The 21,834-nt window shown below is 42.1% G+C and overlaps 1 protein-coding gene across 8 annotated transcripts in view; it reads right to left on the reverse strand.

Annotated features, from left to right (window-relative positions):
- Nucleotides 1-21,834, reverse strand: part of NFATC2 (nuclear factor of activated T cells 2) — a 105,129-nt gene that overhangs the window by 29,510 nt on the left and 53,785 nt on the right. For all 8 annotated transcript variants that reach the window (XM_035344034.1, XM_035344032.1, XM_035344030.1 and 5 more), the window contains 4 exons: nucleotides 19,961-20,101; nucleotides 4,595-4,650; nucleotides 3,445-3,571; nucleotides 1,206-1,901 (listed from right to left, as the gene is read on the reverse strand). In XM_035344034.1, coding sequence (XP_035199925.1) covers nucleotides 1,206-1,901; nucleotides 3,445-3,571; nucleotides 4,595-4,650; nucleotides 19,961-20,101 — 1,020 coding nt within the window. The remainder of the gene's footprint in view (nucleotides 1-1,205; nucleotides 1,902-3,444; nucleotides 3,572-4,594; nucleotides 4,651-19,960; nucleotides 20,102-21,834) is intronic.

Consider the following 21,834-nt stretch of genomic DNA (forward strand, 5'->3'; position numbering starts at 1 on the left):
CACAGTTAAAGCCCAATTCAACACTCCAGACAAGGATACTAGTAAAAACACTCCAGATTTTACAGTCATGGCACCCAAACTGTATCACCTGCAGTTCAAACAGAAACGGACTCGACTCTGCTCAACTACTGGGCTCTACTCTGCCCACAAAAGCAGCAGTGAAGACTGTAGACGATATGACCACAGAGCACTCAGTACATGAATCTAAGAAAACAAAACTTCCATGGGCACAATTTCACAGCTCTAGGTAGGTAACTGCAGGAAAAATCCCAGGCCCCTGGGTGCTTGCAAACCACACAACTGTGCACATTCACGGGATCAAATCGTGCATGCAGTTACCTAGACTGTAAGGACAGGAGCAGTGAGTATCTGTGAGAATCAGCTCTGTACGCTATGAGTAAGAACAGCATCTATTTGCAGCAATATATCCAGCAACCGCACTCTGCTCCACTAAAATCAATGTAGGTTTTGCTACTCGCCGTTATGATTGCAGCGGCCAGCTGCAAATACTAACTTTGCATTGATTTCCTCTTGCAAGGACAGTGACACTACTTTAATGAAAGAACCAATCAACCAGTTTGCCAATAGCTGCCTACCTAAGAATAAGCAGGATATGTTCAAAGAAAGCTTTACCCTCACTTATATTCATTCCTAAAGGCTAAATCTGCCGGGCTCACCACAAAGAAACAGCATTGTTTTACTTATCAATGTCCTACTGTTCATCTAGAACATCTGCAATAGTTTTGCCTGCAGCACTACCCCATTCATTACAGGCCTTGATAGACTCTTCAATGGGCTTTTTTTGGTACAAAATGTACAAAAGCGTTTTACAGAGTGGACTTTGCCCTGATATGAATAATAAAAAATAATTTTAAAGTGCATTTTGTTTCAGTTTCTCCATTTTCCAAACTAATGCTTGGCAAAGGGAAACAAAATGGCAACAGCTTGAAACCTGACAGCTCACTCCATGTCACAAAGCAAGACAGAAGTTTTCTGCAGAACACTCTGTTTTTTGCTCATTTGCCAGAGTCCATCTACCAAAAATGCAACTGACGAAAGACCAACACTTTTATGAGCAAACAGCAAATACACATCAAAAGGAGGCCACATTGTTTTTGTGACAAGGAACAGGTGGGATCTCTAAGTCATGAACTTTCCCCCTCCCTCCAACCAATGAACCTGTACAAGAGATGAGCGGTGCTTACCGTCATCCAGATATGCTTGGTCCAGGTTCTGTTCCTGTTTAATAGTGACTCCAGCTGGTAAAACTTCTTTCTGGTCGCTGACTGGTGGTCCATTTTTTGCTGCTCGTTGGCCTGAAGCTGTCTGCTGCTGGATCACGGTAGGATATGAACTCGGACTTAACCTTTGTGCTTGACTAACTTGGGGCTGGCTGGGTCTTGCAACATTGGACGTGAAATTTTCACAGCACATGATGTGCTGAAATTCTTGGTGACTTCCACACCTCAGCTGCTGGTTGGTTGGAGAATAGTGAATCACTGGAGAGGACTGCTGGTTGCCTGGAGAGTGATGGAGCACTGCTGAAGTTTGGCCTGGGGAACCAGCGTGCACCAGCACTGACCTATGGGGATCTGAAATAGCAACCGGTGTAGCCATCAAACTGGATTGCTGGTAGCCCAGTTGGCTTGGGCTAAGGCTCTTGCTTCTTTGGTATATTACAGCAGCCGGATTCTGCTGATGGTATCGCGAATCAGGAGAAGAAAGGCCTGAGCGCAACTGCTGGCAGGGAGCCATAGTGGCCACAAGACAGGAAGGGGATTCGGTGACCATTGTGTGCTGTGAATAGTACGGCTGTGTTACTGTTCCCAGACCACTGTGTACTGTATTGCAGATTAAGGCTGGATCATAGTCATCAATGGGCTCTGTTTTGATTGATGGTACTAGAACAAAGCATGCAAAGGATATTATTTGTAACAGGCTGATGTGAAACAGAGAGGTTTTCCTTGGAGTAATAAGAGACTTAAGCCATTTACAAGATTTGCATGTGCGAGCTCCTATCTCACAGGCGTTGAGCTCAATAAATATGCAGTCAAGGGAGGCTTTCTCTTGAAAGCGCTTTGTATTAAGATATTCCTGAAAATCTTTAATCGACTATTTAACCACAGATTTCTGAAATTTGAAAAGTGCAATATTTTAGCTCATATATTAACTCATTGAAGGGCCATTCTGGAACATATGCAAAACAACAACCTCATAGGTAAGTGTTTCTTGTAGCACTTGCATCTCAAAGCAAGACTGAATAAATAGAAATCCTATGATGTAAACAACTACTCATTTTTCTCTCAAACATTTAGCTAGTGACCAAAAGCAGAATCAAATTATTTTAGGGCTTTTTTTTAGTTCCTTTGGTACATGTATCTTCCCCAGCACTGAAAGCTGAAGACCTTTCTGATGCCATCATTTAAAAGACCATGATTTAGTAGAAGTTGCATGAATCTTGGTGTGGATAAACGATCGTCCTCTAAAGACAAATTCTGACATTTCTAATGCTTATTCTGTCAAATCTTCATCAAAATTCAATACAGAAATACCACGCAATGGAAACCATATAATGGTCATGCAACAGGGTTATTTTGGGGAAGTATAAGGTTTTCTACTCTGAAGTGGTCTATGTCAGAGATTGTATTGAAATAGTATTGTACTTCTCAATGCTGTTCTCCTATTCCATAGGAGAACAATTCAGCAACTATAAGAAACCTTTATATCAGTGATGTCCTAATACAGTTCTTAAATTCGGTGAGAGGACCAAAAATTTTTAGGCTGGAGGAGACTGAAATAAGAACCAGAATGAATGTTTGTCTGTCCTTAGAAACCAGCCAAATTAAGACATCATTTTAAAGCTTGCAAAAAATCTGGTACTATTATTTTATGCTTTCTGGTTTCCACAAGCACAATACTCCAATTTTCTCACAATATTTTTATCCCAGCCAAAGCCGAGAAATTCTGGGAATCTCATTAGTAATCCTGTTGCGTTTATTGTGAGATTGCTCACCAGTTCCCAAGAGGAAGAACATCATGAAAGCATTCATATTTTTCTCAACCAGCCTCATTCTGAAGAATATATATTGCTCTTCTTCCTCCATACCAAGCCCTTGTTACATTTTCCCAGATCTGATGTTATCTTAGTGTCATACACGTCAACTGTGTACTGCTCCCACTGAAGTTGCTGGCAAGCTCCCATCAAGTGAATAAAGCAGAATCAGGTCATTGCCAAGATAACTGTCCCCTTAAATTTATGGGAAATTCCTGATCCTAAGTCACATGCACCCTTTAAACCAAACAGTAGCTGATGCTTAGCTGCACTCAGCTGAATTAAAACAGTAAGATTTAGATCCTCAGATAATGGCAACAAAAAAACATAGCAGAAAATAAAATTTTGCTCATGAGAACGAGGCAACAACTTTCTCTGTCCTTGACAATTACCTGGGTGATAGGTAAAATGCTGGGGCTGGCTTCTTTTTCTTTTACCGTTGATGACATAGAAATTCACCTTCACAGGTGTGCGAATGTGCTTGTTCCGGTACTCTGGTATTTCTACAAAAAGCATGCTCTGAAACAATGAAAGGTGACAGCATAGAGTTAGTAACTGAGGCCGACAGCAGAGTGTTGGGTGTGTCTCTCACATTACACGTCCAGAGATAAAGGAAGGTAAACTTTCCAATTCATCCCTCTAAAGAAGGGTATGTGAGGAAGAAAGGAAAAAAGGGCAGATGGTAAAAAACTGCAAGATTTTTGGTATTATAGTTTCTATGTACTGTATCCTCTGTGGTACTTGATGTTGTCCTGAACTTGGAGAGAGAAGTCTCAGCTACAAATAAAACACACCGAATGGCGGCAAATAGAGCAGTGCTGTTAGCCATTCTGTGCTTGAGAAACAAGTATTGTTGGCAAACTCCCATCAAGTGAATGAAGCAGGATCAGCCCATTGCCAAGACAACTGTCCCCTTAAATTTATGGGAAATGCAACAAATATTGCAGATTTCCCTCCGTGTGTTAGAATAAACTAGATTATTCTATAGGCTTCTTCCTTATAGACAGCCGGATCCTGCTTCCATGGAAATTAACAGCAAGTGTCTCATTCTCTTCCGCAAGGACAGGCATGGCCCATGGCAATGCCAGTGCTAGCTCCTAAATGCACTGAACAACTACAGTAAGGTCCCATTAAGCAAAGGGAACAATGAGGCCTATTCCCTTGAAAGATCAATGTTAATTTTAAATACTATAGTGCAAATCCTGTCCTCCCCAGTACAGAGCACCCAAGACTTCCATACAGGCAAAAGGAAGTCAGTATAGCCAGCATCCTGCAGAGGACTCTTTCAAAACTGGGCTGATACAATAGAGTCTTCTGCAAGAACACAAAATCTAGCAGTTATTCAATTTGCTGTGGGTTACTGCTAAATGAATAGTTTCTTTTTGCAACACATCTACTGCTGAAGCATTTGACATTTGGTCATCACAGCAGTAAGATAGCTGCTCTTTCTGCTTTTGAGACGCTCTTTGAAAACTATCCCTTGAATACAAGTTGCTGTCTGAGAAGCTCAACGAGAGGACATCCAATGTTTTGCATACTTACAGGCTGGCTCTTATCTTTATCCACTGTTGCCTCCATTTCCCAGATCTGCTGTCCATCTGCAAGAATATCACAGTATTAATGAAACTGTATTTTTTTTTAATCACAAAGCTTGACTTAAAAAATCAAAAAAAAACCAAAAAACATCAAGGACAAACTAAGGGCATCAGGTCAGCAAAACTCTCAAAATTGACTTAATTTCAAGAACCTTCCCAGTTACAACCAAAAGGAACAGCATTTAATTTAAACACATCCTTGAACACTTCTCTTGCCAGGAAAAGACTTACGTACATATTAAAATTAAATGTTTATGTAGAAATTAAGCAAACCGAGGAAAGAAACGCTCTGCACAGGTGCACCATCTGCTTTTTGCCAGACTTGATTTCAGCCAAATTTACTTGACGGAGGGCACCAGAAGGTCAAATAACTCATTAATGGTCATAGTGGGTCAGGGACTCAGCAAACATTCTGCTGTTTTAAGCTAACGCAGCTCCCCACCAGTGTGGTAGGAGACAGGCTGGGTGGGGAGGTGAGGAAAGGACTAGATAGACATCCAGCTCTGGCACTGGTTGCATGGAGACCGAAGCATGCAAACTGAGCCACTTTGGGGCTGGCTTGTAGAGCTGGTGCACAGTGAAACTGGCAGATGCTCTGAATTCTCACCGGAGCTTAGGTTTTTCTAGAAGTAGTTCAACAGGGACAGAATCTTGCCGTAATTGGGAAACCAGATACGTAGGGTGCTTGATTTCTGTTTGCATGCCTTCTCGCTATTTACACTCATTTCTCATATGTGTAATATGAAACCTCAGCACATACCAAACAATACAACTCCTGTGATCAAGAACAAGCCCAACACCTCCACCAGTGGATCTGCACCTCTGTGCTGCCACCGCTGTTATAGAAAAGCCACCAGCAGCCCTGCCTGAAGTCCCCGCACAGGACCAAATATTCACCAGGCTTGGAGCAGAAGCACCTCATGACATGTACAACAGCCTCTGCCTCCAACCCACAGGAAGGCTTCCTGCTCTTAGTTACACTCGTACCCATTCTGAGTTACACAAAACGGTATTTATAAAGTAAAATAAAATGGAATCCCCTTGTAAGTAATGCCAAAGTAACCCAGTGCTGTAAGTACGTGAGCAGTCACAGGACATTTGTACCCAGACAGGGTGCTTCATCTGGCTACAAAGGCTTCTTCAACCTACTGTTGCTCACACTTCCCAGAAATATTTCTTAGCAATGCCTTCCTTATTGCTTTTTAGATTTTAATCTCTAGCCCTTTGATTTTAAATTCCGCTGAGTCTTTTAGCCAATTTTCAGAAGAAAAATACCAATGGAAAAAAAAATGCCTTGTACCTTTCTGAAAGTTTGATTTTAAAATGAACAGGGGACACGTAGCCAGGCTAACTGACGGGCTCTGAAGTACTGCAGGGCTGGGCTGGTGTTTGCGTTACAGGGGGAGGAATTGCAGGGGTTCCTCTCCTGCTTACTCAGGTCTGGCAGCACAGGGTAAAGGCTCATAAAAACACTTCTCAGAGGACTTTTTATTTTTCCTGATTCTTGGAAATTCTGCAAGAGCTGCTTTTGTCCTCTGTTATTTAAGCACTTCTGCTTCTGGCAAAAAGGGAAATGAAAGAGTATTTTTAAATGCATTTTGCATTTTTTCTGTTGCTTTCTCTTTGTTCTCTGCTCCGCAGACAATGAGCTGACAGATGTGCTTGGCTCTCGGGACAGCATCTCCCGGAGAAGGACTCAAGCTGCTGCTCCGCACCACAGACACTCCGTCGTTTCATCCCTGGGGTCCCAGCGTGCCCAGTGAATCTGGCAGGACCATGCCTCCCCTGGTACCCATCCCCAAGAAACCTCTGTTACGTTCTGGCCCCCAAACACTCAAGAGGAGGAGGAGGGTTTCCCTGGATCAGTTGCCCACAGTGTGCCCCTCTCTCCCTCCAGTCCTGCCCAGTCCCCGGGTGTTTCCCTTAGCTCCGTGCATTTTTTGCTTGCACACACACACACAAAACAGCACCGCTGCAGCGTGACGTCCAAACACCTTGCTCTAGTGCTTCCACAGCATTTTGGTGCACAGAGAAAACGCAAAATAATTCTGACTTTACTCTCTTTTCAGCGTCTCAAGTCCCTCCCCTGTGAGTCAGTCGTCTTCTCCACGCTAGCATGTGGATCGGTGACGGCAGGCGGGGAGGAACGGCCAGAGCGAGCGGTGTAATTAGAGCCAGCAAGCCTCTCGCCTGGTTTGCTGTTTAGCCCTAACATCCCAGAGGACCGCTGTGCAAATGAATGGAAAGTATTCCATTATTTAATAACAAGCATTTGCTTTGGCCACTGCTCTGGACTGTTCCCGGTTAAATCTATACCCCTCTTAATGCAGCTCATGCTTCACCGTGGCTGGAAAGGTAAACACTTCGGGAGAGTGGGAGGCTGTGGGTTTCATCCTGCAGATACGAAATGTCTGATGACAGGACAATTCATACTTAACGGGGGGATTCCCCTTTGAGATTATTTTTGTGAAAAGAAACCATCACAATAGGTGTTAGGGAACCTCCCCACATCCCCCAAAACAACCCCAAAAGAGAAATTTTTATAGTCCTTTGAGGAAAAAAGGTGGTAAAAGAAAACCAGAAGACGTGACAAAATGAGAGCTCTAATAGAGACGTGCATCAGGAGCAGTGTAAGCAAAGCAATATGAAGATGTCCTGAAAGCAAGGCCAGCCAAGTGGGAATACTTGACACTGTTTTTCCTCCAGGCAGAATGTTTTCATCTTTGTTCCTGTACTGCTAAATTCAAACAGTCTGTGCAGATGCAGCAGCACTAACTTCACATAGAAGGTAGAAATCAAAAGGATTTCCAAAAAGCAAAAAATAAAGGAGAAATAGGCCTCAGAGTCATCTGCCGTACTCGTGAGGCCTGTGAAGCATATGCAACCACAATCACAGTTGATTTGGTTTAGTAACTGAGCCACTGAAATTGCACTAAAAGCTAATGAAGCCAACCATAAAAATCAAATGATGTTTAGGCTGAGTCCAAAGTCTCGGGGGATTAAGAATGAGAATAAGCCCAACCGAACAAGAAAGAAATGTATTTGGGGTTACCATTCTAATGATGATGGATGCTTCTGTTTGGATATATTCATGCTTGCAGCAGGCTAAACAGGTTCCTAACAAATCTGTCAGCAGCATCGTCCCTGTGCTTTAAGCTCTGAAGCCCTGTTGAATATAAGCACTCCGCAGCTTACTTGCTGACCTTTATGCTTAAATATCATGATGTGGCTCCATCTGTCTCACTGCTTCACTTTTATAGTTATGAGTGTACAAACTTTAGTTCGAGGTAATCGGTATTTGCTTTTCCTTTAATCCCTCTGGATAGGCATGTTACAGTGAGCTTTTGGCAGAAGGATACGGGAAGCTGTGAATAAAACGAAAAATACAAGCATGTGCAGAAATACCTCTCTGCTTTAACCTATCCTTCTATAATCAAGAGTAAATCTTTCGATTAGTCACACTCAGACAGTTCACAGAGAGCAGAAAGAGTAAATTAAGAAGAATTCTAAGGTCCACCTGTAGGACAATGAAAGGAAATTTTGCACAGAGAAAGCTTGCACCAAACTGTCAGCACATTTCTATTTTTTTAATGCACATAAATAAGAGTTTTTTTGAGGGAGGGGAAAAGTAAAGTGAATGTTTCAAGGAAGTCATCAGCAAAAATGTCATTGTTACTGTAAGGATGTGCTAAAAACCACACTGCTGATACGACGGTGGAGCAGAGACCCAGTACAAAAACAGCGTCACCACGTGCGTGCTGAGGAGCAGGCCCTTTTCTGCAGCACCAGGGTTGCGACCCAGGTGGTGCCTAAACGCTGCATGTGCATTTTGTTCTGAGCAGGAGGCTGGGCTCAACGACCTCCGGAGGTCCATTCTGGCTTTAATTATCCCATAATTCTGTCATGCCACATACGGGATAAATGACTGGTCCTCTCCCTGCTTGCAGACAGAGAAGATTAATCCCCAGCTTTACTGGTAACTTAATATAAAGTCTACAAGTACAGATAATTGCTTATTGTGTATAATTAAACCTGCACTAACAGCGGAGAAGTAAGAAAACTATAAAAGCACAACAGCATCATTTTTGCTGAATTATTTTAAAGATGCAGAGAGAGTGTGCTGGGCTGTCCTGGGAGCAACACGTGCCAGCCAGAGCACTGCAAGGATGCCCTGGTATGTGCAGGGATCACGTGGGAGCTCAGTGCCAGGTCCACGTGTGTGGTGTGGCTCAAATTCTACCTCCCCAATCGGGAATTCAATCCATGTCTCTGAAAAGAGCGGTACTTCCACTCAAGATGATAAAATATTTTTGGATGCGGACCCTGAGGTCTTACCAGCCATGGCTGCCTCACGCAATATTTTTACTGTTGTGGTTCCCTGCTCGTTTAATGGTTTGTCTTAGTTGGCAAGTCTTTAACACCACAGGTCAGTTAAATGTTCAGGAAATAGAGATTTTTGTGCTGCTTCAGGGCTATGAGACTTAGCATTAAACCCCGATGAGAGATCTGATTGTGTCAGCACTCTTTGGAGGAATGAATGAGTTGTTGGAAGAAAGTAATTCTACCCTCTCTAGCTCAAACCATGATCATACCAAAAGTCTTGCTTCAAACTTTGGGGAAAATCAAAACGTCAGTCTGCATTAGGAACATTTTGGGTGATTCTCTGCAGCCCCATATAGGGCTTTTTTTAATTAGCCAATTAAAGGTTTTCTGAACCAGTTACAGCCTTTACACATTATTCACGATCCCTTACTCATGACTCTGGGGTCAGTAACTAGCAGAGAAACAAACTTACTGCTTTATTTGAACAAGCATGACTGATGGACTGAGAGGTTCAGGAAATTTTCTTTGCAGCTCTCTCCAACTGAAGACTAAGTGAACTATTGTGCCGATTCTGTATGTGATTCTGTGCCTGCATGTGATTTTATGCTTGAAAATGTACATTGCTTTTTCAGTCAAGCATTACACAAATTACTTAATGAACAACCTGTTACCTTTTTCCCAGGCAGCAAACCATGCAAGCTCCCCAAAGAAATGGAGCTTGGTAGCCAATGGGGCAGCTGCCCTCGCTACACATTTCTGCAGAGTTCCCTTTGGGCTTGCAATGAATTGTCCCTATTCACTGTGATTTTTGGAAAGTCCTCCAAAAATGCACAGCAATTATCTCTGTGAGGTTTTATCGGTACATGACAGGCATCTCTGGAAAACAGGCAAGCCTTTTTAAGCTACCCCAAGAACAAAGCTAATAACAATGAATGCTTTCCAGAAAAACAGACACTACTTCTGGGATGTGGAAATCTTATAGGCAGGGGAAAACGCACACAAAATCTCTTACTCTTTTGGGGGATAAATTCTGGTTTCAGCTGGAAAGTTATTCTGCTTCACGTCAGTGCAAGGTTGCTCAGCATTACACCTGAGCAGTTGCTGCCTCTTAAGCTTTTATTTCAGAATAGTTTTTAAACTTTAGAGCAAATGCAGCATGAATGAATTTACAACTTGCAAAAGAAGAGCTATTGACTTTTTAACTGACTCTGATTTCTGTAGATTTCTTTTTCTTGCTGAAGCAAGACTGCCCACTGCAGTTAGTGAAGCTCTGTTTATGGTGAGCTGAGGCCAGTGCCTTCATTTTACTGAGGACGTGAGTTTGAGTCACCAAGGCCAAAGATACAAGTCAAGGTCTGGGAGGTAAAAGGCCAATGGATTAGTCATCCGCCATCCAGCCCAGCCCCAAATCTGACATTTTGCACAGTGAGAACAAGTCTAGAGAAGATTTCTCCCCAGCTATTGTTGAGGAATTCAATTCACGCTAAAATAAAACATAAATACAGTAGTTGAGCAGTGAAGCAGCAGGGGCAGTCTGTCATCCCAGAGCTCCTCCAAATAATTCCTTATGCCAATTCATCAGAATAGATTTGTTGTTTTTTAAGATTATACGTGTGTGTTTGTGTGTGTCTGTGTATAAATTATTAAACAAAAGCTCGTCTCAAAATAAAACCACTGGGAACCTCCATGTAATAAAATGAGTCACACCAGGATGTGATGACTAAGTGGGAGAATAGGGAATTCCACTCCCTGTGCCAGCTTTTTACATGATCAATTTTCTGTCAACAGGTGATGGGAGCTTGTCTCTCTGCCTTTTGTTTATTCCCAGAATTATTATTATTATTTAATATTCTCTTTAAACAATTAAGATTCAAAGCTGAATAATCAGGACCAGGCACACTTCCACTAGGCGCCCCCATAGTAAACAGTGAGCCAGGGAATCCAGGCCAGTAGTGGCTGCCTGTGTTAATAAGGATTTACCAGCTGTAAAATTCCAAAATCTTGTGTCATACGGGGAAACCTTCCAAAACACTGGATTCCACCCTGTCTCACTGAGTCTCTAACAGCTATGGCAACTCCGTTTCTGCAGCCACACACTTTTGCATTTTTGTGTGCGTGATCCTTAGATTTTTTCCTGTTTTGCAGTGTTTTTCTGAGATCCCCAGCTTAATGCCTAACAATTGTCCTGAGGGATGACAAGAACACCTGGGGCAGGCAGCACATTTCAGCCACGGGGTAAACCTGTGGGCAGAAAGATCTGCTGGGCTTTCATCAGCAATATCAAGAAAAAGCAGAAGGTGTCACATTTACCCTGAAACCCTTTTGTCTACCTAGCAGAAAAGGGAAAACTCAAATCTGCCTGATTTTATACACTTGTTACTCTTTAGTGTTCATAAAGATGGGATTTGCTGTATGCCTTCCTCTTTTGCTTAGAAAGACCAAACAGAGCAGAAACCCAAAGGAAACAAAACCCTTCCAACCCTCCCCACTTCTGACATCTTTTTGCATGAACAACTACCAGGCAGGTCCTCTGCTCTGGTTTGCAGCCACTTCAATATGCTGCGCTGCAAGGCATAATCAGGATGGGAGATTAACCTGTAAGGTGATCGCCTTTAGCTAATGTAAAAATCAGATGTGTCTCTCAACACAGAGATCAATAATGTACTCCACTGGTTCATCCCATCCATTGCTCTGTCGGTTTGGAGTGGATCCAGCACCCAGCTTTAAATGCTAGGCTCTAGCCACAAACTGAGCAGAGCAGAGAAAGTGGTGGTGTGTGTGTGCTGTCTAAACTATCACGGAAAGAGCAAGATAGCAAATGTATTTTGTATACTGTCTACAGAACTTCATGTTGCAAACAAGTGAAATCATGTCTGATTGCAGTACTGCTCTCACTTTTGCTAAATCTATAACTACTCCCAGAGACTTGTGCTTTCTTCCTCAGACTTTTCCATAAAAAACAAACAAACAAAAACACAGTAGTTTGTTTCTTTGCTTTTTCCCCAGATGCTGGGCTTTTGTCTCAGGTCAAGATACCTTAAAAACCTACACTGTCATGGATGTTAATCAGTGTGTGTGACTGAGTTAGGATCCAGGTTCTAAGATATGTCCTGATCTGCTCAATTCTCCACAACTTAAATCTTCTTTTTCAGTTCATTAAGTTTAGAAATTCAGTAATAGAACTGGAGCTTGGAGCTTGCATGAAAGATTTACGGTTATTTGCTGGATTCAGACAGAAAACATCTCTGTTGGATGGATATGAGGAAAACATGAAAGTTTTAAAATGTTTTAGGTTTCTCTTTTATCTTTAATTTGTCTGAGTAAATTGCATCATTAATTTTGCATCATTAAGTTCAAAGAGATAATTGTTGAAAATAGTTTGCTATTTTTTGCATTCCCTAGGACATTTTTTTGATCATTCACAAAATTATCAGACTACTAACTGGCATCTAGTTCCCTGTTTGGGGCATGGTGAGAAATTTCAGACTTGACATAACAGAATAGGGGAACATTACTCTTGCCAGCCATGCAGTTTCCTTTCACATCTCCCACAAAAGATTCTAATCTTCAACCCTGGTTCCTCACTATTATCAAAACCAATATACAAGCCACCTTCTTTTCACATTATGTGTGTCATAATGCCTTCCCATCACAGTTTTCTACAGAGAATTGTCTTGTCCAGAAGACTGCCTCATACTCCGAGTCATTTGACTGACTTCGAGCAGATACATATCAACTTACACAATTACAGCAAGTATGGGTTGTAAAAGGCATCTACTGCATAGATAAGAACATGCAATAGGGGCTTTACTCATAATAAAATGTCAGTCAGTATGTGCCTTGGGATTCCTGGGTCTGGAGCAGCACTGTCTCAGGACTCAGCTTCCAACAGGAGCTACAGCTCAAATAACACATTGCTTCTTTCACCTCCTTGCTTGTCCAAGCTGCCCCACTCTTCCCTTTGGGGTCTGGCAGTGTACAGCTGAGGGGTCACTGCTCCAAAACCGATTGCTGAGGGCTCCCGCACCCCGTTAACAAAGGATTGGGCCCCATTTCACTGGACGCTTTGTCTGCTTTTTTTAAGCAAGTCCCATGATCTGCAACTGCAGACCAGAAGGGAGGGCTGTAAGAAGCTATAAATTCTTTTTATATTTTTTAATCTATTGTTCATTTTAACTATATCTAAATGTGTATATAACATATCATCACTCTCCCCATCTATGAAAATAAAACCTTTCTAGGGAGCTGTGATTTCCTTTCAACTTTTGCAGGGAGTGGTTGTACTGGGTCTGGCTGGGATGTTAACTTTCCCTGCAGCAGCCCATACAGTGCTGCGCTCTGCACTTGTAGCTAGAACAGCAGTGGTATCACACCAGTGTTGTGTCTGCTGCTGAGAAGTGCTGGCACAGCATCAGGACTCTCTCTGACCCTCCTAGGGGGTGGGCAAAAAGTGAGAAAGAAACATCAGCAGGGCAGCTGACCTAAACCAACCAAAGGGATATTCCATACCGTATGATGTCACACTCAGCAATAAAAGGTGGAAAAAGGAAGAAGAGGGGAGGGGTGGGCTCTCGTTGCGAAAACGTCTGTCCTCCTCCCGAACACTGGCTATGTGCGTTGAGGCCCTGCTTCAAGGACGTGGTCAAGCATCGCTCATTTGTGGGAAGTAGAGAGTAATTTCTTTCCTCTGCACTTCCACATAGCCTTTACTTGTTTTGTTTAGTTATTCCCTTTCCCCCTCCCTTTTCCCCTTTCCCTTTTTTCCCTTTAGTTGAATTGTTTAATTAATAATAATATTTCCTTAATTATATATATATATATATATTTCCCCTTTTTAATTAAATCATCCTTATCTCAACCCGTGAGTTGTTCTTTCCTTTACTTCTTCCCCTCCTCATCTGAGGAGGGGAGTGAGAGAGCGGTTGTGGTGTTCAACTGCCTAGCACGGTAAAACCACCACAGTGGTCCAAGAAGATTGATAGCATGATTAGGCCCAACTTGTTGTGCTTTATAAACAAGAATTTTTCTAGAAAGTGTAAATCTCAAAATCTGCTAGCTTGCAATGCAACAGGAATACTGAAAACTGCAAGTCTGAGAGCAAAATCCCTATAAAACAATCCCTGCTTATTTGCTTTTAAAATTGAAAGGAATACATTTCAAATAAATGATTTGCCCAGAGTTAAAATAAAGCACATCTGGAATGAGAGATGTGCAGAAGCACTGGAAATCAGAGAGACGGTGTAAAGAAGTACAGATATCATTAGAAGAGTTATTGTCATTATTGTTATTTCAGTGATAGACATGGCAAAAACAACGGTGTTTCTGCGCACATGACCCACTGCAGTTAGTAGAGGTGGATGTGCAATGAGAGCCCACCTCCATTTTGCACACTGTGCAGACAAAAGCTTCAGCTTGCCACGGACACTAATTCCCAGGGCAGTTGGGTGTGCACTCTGAACACAGCAGTCCTGATCCTGCCCTGCAGTGAGGTCTCCTGAATCCGGCAGGTGTTCAAGTATGTTCACCTGCTCTACCTATTAGCCTCCTAAGAAACCACAGTCATAAAAACATCACTGAGGTGACAGACAGACACATAAAGGAACTCAAGGGGAAAAGAAACTAGAACTCCATTGCTTGAAGCTAGAGGCTGGAAGGATTTATTTTTGTTAAATGGACTTGCAGTGTCCATGCTTCAGCGCCCTTGACAGCTGCATCAGTTCAAAGGGTGCAGAGAGCACCACCTCCTCTCTTTACACTGTGTAGCTGAATTGAAAGATTTATGGTGGATCTACTCCAAAGATGTACGCTTTCTGTTTGGGTTGTTCCTCCACCACCCACATTGTCCTAGCGATGATTCATGATGTCCATGTGGCCACCATAAGAGTTTGGCAGGGGAAAGCACAGTCCATTTGCACTTTTCTCCTGGACCAACACGAAACTTCTCTATCACTCACAGCACAGCAGCAGTAACCAGTACACAAATGGGAATAAACAGAATGCAACCAACTGCATCTGATTTGCAAATTATTACGTGATAATTAAAACAAATAAGAAGGGGGATTCCAAACCTCTTTTTTTTCTTTTTTTAATGCAGTGTAAGATACAGGCCCTAACTAACACCCTCGACCTTTAGCATATTCAAAACCCTTAACAGCCACAAGACTGCTTTCCAAGCTCCCTCTTTCAGATCAAAACTGAAAGAATACATGCACTTCCAAATCTCTCTCTGTAAAATCCCATCCAATTGCTTCCCCTGACCTATTTTTATTCAGATGCACTCAGTTAGGTTTCTCTGAGTTCAGATTTTCTAACTCCTTGAACCCAACTCTGCTTTTGTGTCCTGACTCTAATTCATGAGCTCCCCTGCCCTACAGCAGCTGAAGATTACAATTGTTCGTCAGAAATAAGTAACCTTAAAAAGAACTTAAAACTATAATGCTTGCATGTTGGTAAACCTTATCATTAAGAAAATTAATGTCATTTGGTCATCAGCAGTTCAAACGCAAGTGCTTTATCCCCTTGCTCGCAGACAAAGCACTGAGCTCCAGCCCCTTCAGTTCGCTTCCTGCTGCCATTTCCTGTCACAAGCCTAAAATGAGTCTTTTACAGACTTCTTGGTGGAGAGTTAATTGCACTAGTATTAGTATAACACAAAAAGGCAGCTATTTTCGTAATGATATCCCAGAGTAATTTGGGGAATATTCTTTATTTTCCAGGTATTTCTAGTGGAAAATATGCATATGCTATAGAGAAGTAAAAAGTATTCATTATTGTTCTTAGGAGCATGTTGTATTTTGGTCACAAGTATGAACATTTCTCTCTGTCACTAATACTAAGTGAAGAATTGCTTACAAAATCCAGAAGTTGAAGTATGTTTGGAGCATTTATCTGAAGGGTAAAACCTAATTTACAATTGTGAGCCCCAAGAGCAGTTTGCTCAGTTTTGTAAGTCACAGAGACTTCAACCTCAGCACCCGGCTCGCTGCAGACAGTAATCCAGACCCCAGGTTCAAGGTACACCCAGAATGTAGAATGTCTGTGAAACACTGAACAGGAGAACATCCCACTGCACAGAGGTTTTTTTTTTAGGGGAGGAAATAAATAAATAAATAAATAAATGTCTTGCTACTCTCATCTTAAGCACAAGGCAAACAAGCCTAGCCAAGGCCCTCTGCAGAGTACAACATGCTGAAAGCTATTAGATGCTTTTCCTTGTCATTACTGGTAGAGCTAAAAGTTGTGTCAAAGTGGGAAATCAAATACCACTTTTTAGCACAGACAAGGCTTGTGAGCTGTTAAAATGAAACTCAGAGAAAACTGCGCTCCCCCGAGAGGTGGTGCACCTTCCTGCCTGCACAGAGGTACAATTCTTTCTGAGGCACACTAGGGCAGCGCTGAGAGCTGGGAGAGGACGCGACAATGGCAGGGTCACGCGAGCAGTGTGCTATCCACCCACCAGAATGTTTATTGTGGCTTAGTTTGCTGCTGAGCAGCTTATCAGAGCTTTCTGCACAGTGCTGTGCAGACAGGAGCTGCAGCGAGCAAGCTCTCCGAGGTGAGTGCAATATCCACCTCCTCCTTCCACCCAGTGATGTTTCTAATTGAGAACTGGGCTGTAGAACCAGCCCTTTTTGTTCTGTGTTCCTGCAGTCTAATGCAACAAAGACTAAGTCAGGCCATGGTAATAATTAAAATAGTCTACCGTTTATGAAGGGAAAAGCTGAAAGTCCCAGGCATGTAAGATCCTAACTTTCAGGCTCTCTGGGACACTTGATAACCTCTACAAGCCATGCACAAAGGCTTAATTCTCCATCTACTGCAGTTAGTTGAAGTCACATCAGCCCCTGCGTGATTTGCTTATCCAGATAAGCTTTAACGTTCCTTGCCTTAATGTACACCTATTAAAGAAAGCAATCTTCATATTAAAAGCAGTACATAGTATATCTGTAAGAGGCATTGCTACATTATAAAATGGTTCATGGACACACAGAGAGCTATCAAGCCTGCAGCATGGCGCAAAGTCCCCTAGACACGCTACATACCACCCTGCACACACTTCTCATCCAGACCAAAGCCTTGAATCAGGCCTCCCATCCTCTAAATTCCCGCTTTGCCAATCATTTATTCAAAGTCTGGCAGCCTGAGACTGAGCACAGAGGTGGCCAGGGAGCAGTGCAGGATATGGAACACCGGCATGCAAATCTCTGCTCCAGACTGGGCACTGCTGCTGGGATAAACCATGGCTCTCCACTACCAGGAGGTAAAAAAAGAAACAAAAAAAATGCAGTTTCCCCAGCAGTGAAGAAAAGCTTTAGATTTAGTGTGGAAAATGTTGTTGTTCTTTTTACTTTCTAACATCTGTTGCAGCCAAATCTTTCTCTGCTCTCATATGGAAATAGGGGCTGGGCATTTCAGATGTTTCCTCGAAATGGCATTAAGAGCTACCCCTTTTTTAGTGTATCATCTCCTTTAGTTACTGCAAAACATTCTTGGGACAGGTACCGTTGCGGGCTGCCAAGCATGTTCCCATGCACCTTCACGATTAGCTGACATCGACGGAACAGTGGCAGCACAGTGGGAAGGAATTAATACATGGTCTTAAAAGGAAATAAAGAGTGCCAAGAAAATTGCTCTGACTGCACAGGCTCATCAGAACCTTCACAGTTCAGAGGCCTAGTGGCCTAGCATCTCTCCTTCTTGCTGGGAAATAGCGTGGCTTGCTGGAGCTGTGGGAAGAAAGTGGGACCTCCAGCACACTTTTTGTTCCCCCACTTCACCAGCTGATACCCACATACATGACTGTTTGGCTTGCTTTTTGCCAAAAGCATTACGCCATAAATCATGCACATCCTATTCACTTGGGTGATGCTATTTCTTAAATCCCTTCTTGCAAGTCACTGGATATATTGCTTAGGCTTTCTCTGCCTTACTTTAAAAAGAAAACTTAGGAACAATGTGTTTTCTTAGCAATGCAAAGGGACTGTGAAATTTAAATAAAATTGCTCTTTTCCTTTTATTATTATTTTTATTATTATTTTTACTCTTGCTGCTCTTTTGTACTGCAGAGTCCTTTGTCTCACTAAAACAAAGAGCAGTAAAGGATGGCAGAGTCTGGCCTTGCATATTGCAAGCTGCTTTTCTGATCCCTGGATGCTGTGATTATCCTTGCAGAGCACATTATTACAAATACAAAAATCAAGCCTAATGAAGGGTAAGTTAAACAAGTCCAGACCATTTACAAAGAAACAAATGTCATTTTGCAAAAGCCCTAAGAAATCCAATAAAATACACATACTGCCTAGTGAGGTGAGAGGAAATGCCTGTATGCATATGATATTAGAAAAGAAACAATTCTGTTCTGAGTAAACAGGTAACTAACTACAGCAGAATGCATTTGTTTGTGTTTCCACCTGTAAACAAGAAAATCTGAATTTCTGCTGCCCACCTGGACCATTAGACCATGCTAAGCATATTTTCTAGGGTAAGGTATACTTTGAGTCAGAAATCAAGTGGTATTTATTACAGCATGGCATTGTGAAAACACAATAAAGATTGTTCAGCAAAGGCAGTAAAGGTGATGCTAGGCAACTAAATAACTCCCAGTAACCAGTCATTATTCCTATTATTTATATTCATCCAACACCAACTAGGGCTTGGGACCATCTTGTACTGGCTCTGTGCAAGTTAAACAAATAAACAGCCAAGATGAAAAGAGAAGAGAGAGAATCTGTAATCTGCTAGTCATTCCCCCTCTTTGTGATTGCTCAAGAGCAAACAAACATACCCCCCAAAATATATTTTAAAACATGCAGCTCTATTGGAAAAAAAAAAATAATATTGTGCTGTAACAGGGAACTTTTCTCTCTGAATTTAATTTGATTTGTTTTGCTACAGTCTGAGCCTTCCTTTTGTGAGTTCTTCATGTACCTGGTGTACATGGCTGTGCAGTGCCAGCCTGCACAGACAGCAGGACAGATGCATGGGTGTGCACAGGCTTAGATAGCTGCATGATTTAACCTGATGCCTCAGTTTGCAATGGCAATGCTGAGGTGATGCAAACCTGTACATGTGGAAGCAGTGCAAATCTCTATGTGTTTCAGGGGTATGTGGTAAAGTTAGAGACAAATCCTTCAGAGAGCTGAGCAGCTGCCTGCCTGGGGATAATTGAAATTAAAGAGAAAGAAGCCTTACAGAAGCAGGCCCTTAGTCAATTAAATATATTTTTATATGTGTTTTGTGACTTTTGGGATTATTTTCCATTTAATCTCAACATGTTTCACAGCCTTGAATTTCATTTGCCTGTGGAGGCACTGTTTCCCTTCACACTATGGGGAAATATTTATTTCTGTTTGTGCTTAAAAGGGTTCTTTATAAGAAGTGATGTGGAAACTATCAATGCCAAAAGTATCTGAAAAAGTATGGACAATGCAGTGATGTGTTCTTGTATCTCAATATGTGTATAAAAATAATTTTACTTTGATATCAAAATGCATATTACACACATTTTTCTCTCACAGACTTCTAAGGATAGAAGCCCCAACCCTCTGCCTGTAGTTCACTTCGATAAAAATGGTCATTTCAATTATTATTTCTACAGTAACATTCACAGAACATGAGATTAAATAAGCATAAGGGAACATGTAATGGTCATTTAATTTCTTTGATAATGTACCCTTTTTCTGCTGATTCCCAATGTCTATATTCTTGTGAACCTTCCCCATGACACGGCTTTGATTTACTTTCCAACAATGCCTGCAAGCTCGATGATACAGATGCAAGCTCCCAGGACTAATTTTACTCACAAGGTTACCTCAAGAGATTTGGTTTTACTTGTCAGAACTTGAATGGGATTACTCACTGGAGTAGAGTTACTCACAAGCAAAAAATCTTAGAACAATATCATGAGATACAACAGTACTGCAGGTTTGCCTTATCACATTAGGGAAAGTGAGGAGAAAAAAAAAAAAAAAAAAAAAAAAAACTGCCCTACCTGAAGTTTTCTCTGTAAACACCACCTTGGACTCTGCTGTGAAATTTTGTCCAGTCAGAATCATCTGTTGTCCTCCATACACAAGGCAGCTGTCGATATCTTGTCTTTCAACCATTGGAAGTTCATGAGCAGACCTTTGGGCTGTGGACAAAATACAGACATGAATGAAATCAACTCTGTTTTACCAGCACTTTCCAAATCTTCCCAGAACTATCCACAGATCGATCTTGTCATCGTTACCATCCACTGACTGCCAAAGCAGCTTCTCCAGGGTGCTAAATTTAGGTTTGAGAGGGAAAAATAAACTTACTCAAGGCATTTTATTTGGAAACATTCAGGAGCTGGCTGCAGCAATTCAGCTGTGCTGGCCTTACTCCTTGTCCTTGAAAAAGGACAGCTTGGATGAATGAGCTGGAACTTGCCCATCTCTGTTTCCAAATAAATAGCCAAATTTTCAAGTGCAGGCACACTACAGTCCTGGAGCCCAAAAATTCCACCTGCAGAGAGGATTCCACTAAATAACACTGAATTCCTTCAGTAAAATAATAAAAATAAACCCTTTCTACAAAAGCCCAATGCTTCTCACAGACCAGGCCCAATGTTGGGCCTGGCACAGTCTGGTTGCCAACATGTCTCCATGTGCACACACCAGGCCCCACACACAGCCAGAGGGGCAATCACACAGCCGCATGTGTACAAGCAGGCCCCAGCTTTATTATTCTTTTCCTCATCAGTCAGAAAACCAGGAGAGCACCATCTCTCCGACTTTGGTCCTCTCATCCCATTAAAATGGCCATTTGCATGGTCAGGAAAGCTTTGGAGCATCCCGGTCACCATCCTTACAATCCTGTTTCAACTCTTTGCTAACAAGCAGCAGGAGCCGAACAAAGTGAAGATGTGAGAATTGTTCCCTGCAACACAAACAGCTGGAAAATATCAGGAGCTTCCCTGTGGGCAGACCAGGTGGGCAGCAATTTGGGTCTGGTGAACTGCGAGTTCATGACCTGCACTCAAACTCCTCCAGATTCATCCACCCCAACTGGAAAGGCCTCCAGAGGATGCCGCTCATCTATTTAACAGCTGCCTTGGCTGGGTTTTAACTTTCTCTGACAAAGAGCCTGTTCCCAAGAGACCCCGAGCGTTTGTGTCTTCCCTTCACTGAACACCATTCACTGCTGAGCCAAAACTAAAGAAATGTTAACCTATATGTTCAGTGCTGGGCCTCCACTCGCACACAGACAAGGCTGCGGTCCAGGCACCCTTTTACTGCTCTGCAACCTTCAGAGAGCCGAAAATCCAACAGCTCTTGGCTGCAACAAGCGCTGCACAAACTCTTTCACTGCATCAAAAACAAAGCTGGGATATTTGATGGGAAAACATAAATGTTAAACCATGTAGACAGGTGTCTGTGGGAGAGGGGAACATTTTTTTTCTCTTGTTAGAAATACAGATAAATCAATATTTGTAACTTTCTTCTGCCGTTTGAGAGGCATTTTTAAAAATCTATTTAAAACAACCTTATGACTCATTGTTCCCTTCAAATATATTACAACAGCTGGGCTAAGATACTGCCAATTAAGAATATATATTCAGATTATTTTCACAGAAGCTGCTAATTTCTTTCACATGGCTCCATGATTAATTCCTATCCCTAAATACTCACGCTTTTGATGAGTTCATAATTGGATTTATCACAAAGGTTTGTAACCTCAAAGGCTTACAAGTAAATAGCAATAACCAAAACCATGTCTACAACACTCAAGAGAAAATGTATTTAAACTCTGCCCTGAATGCTCTTTATTCCTATTCAATCCACAAGTTTCACTTCAAGAATGTCCCAAATTGTCAAAATTGGGGATTAAACTACATCTCCT

This window comes from Oxyura jamaicensis, chromosome 20 (genome assembly GCF_011077185.1).
Source record: "Oxyura jamaicensis isolate SHBP4307 breed ruddy duck chromosome 20, BPBGC_Ojam_1.0, whole genome shotgun sequence".
NCBI lineage: Eukaryota > Metazoa > Chordata > Aves > Anseriformes > Anatidae > Oxyura > Oxyura jamaicensis.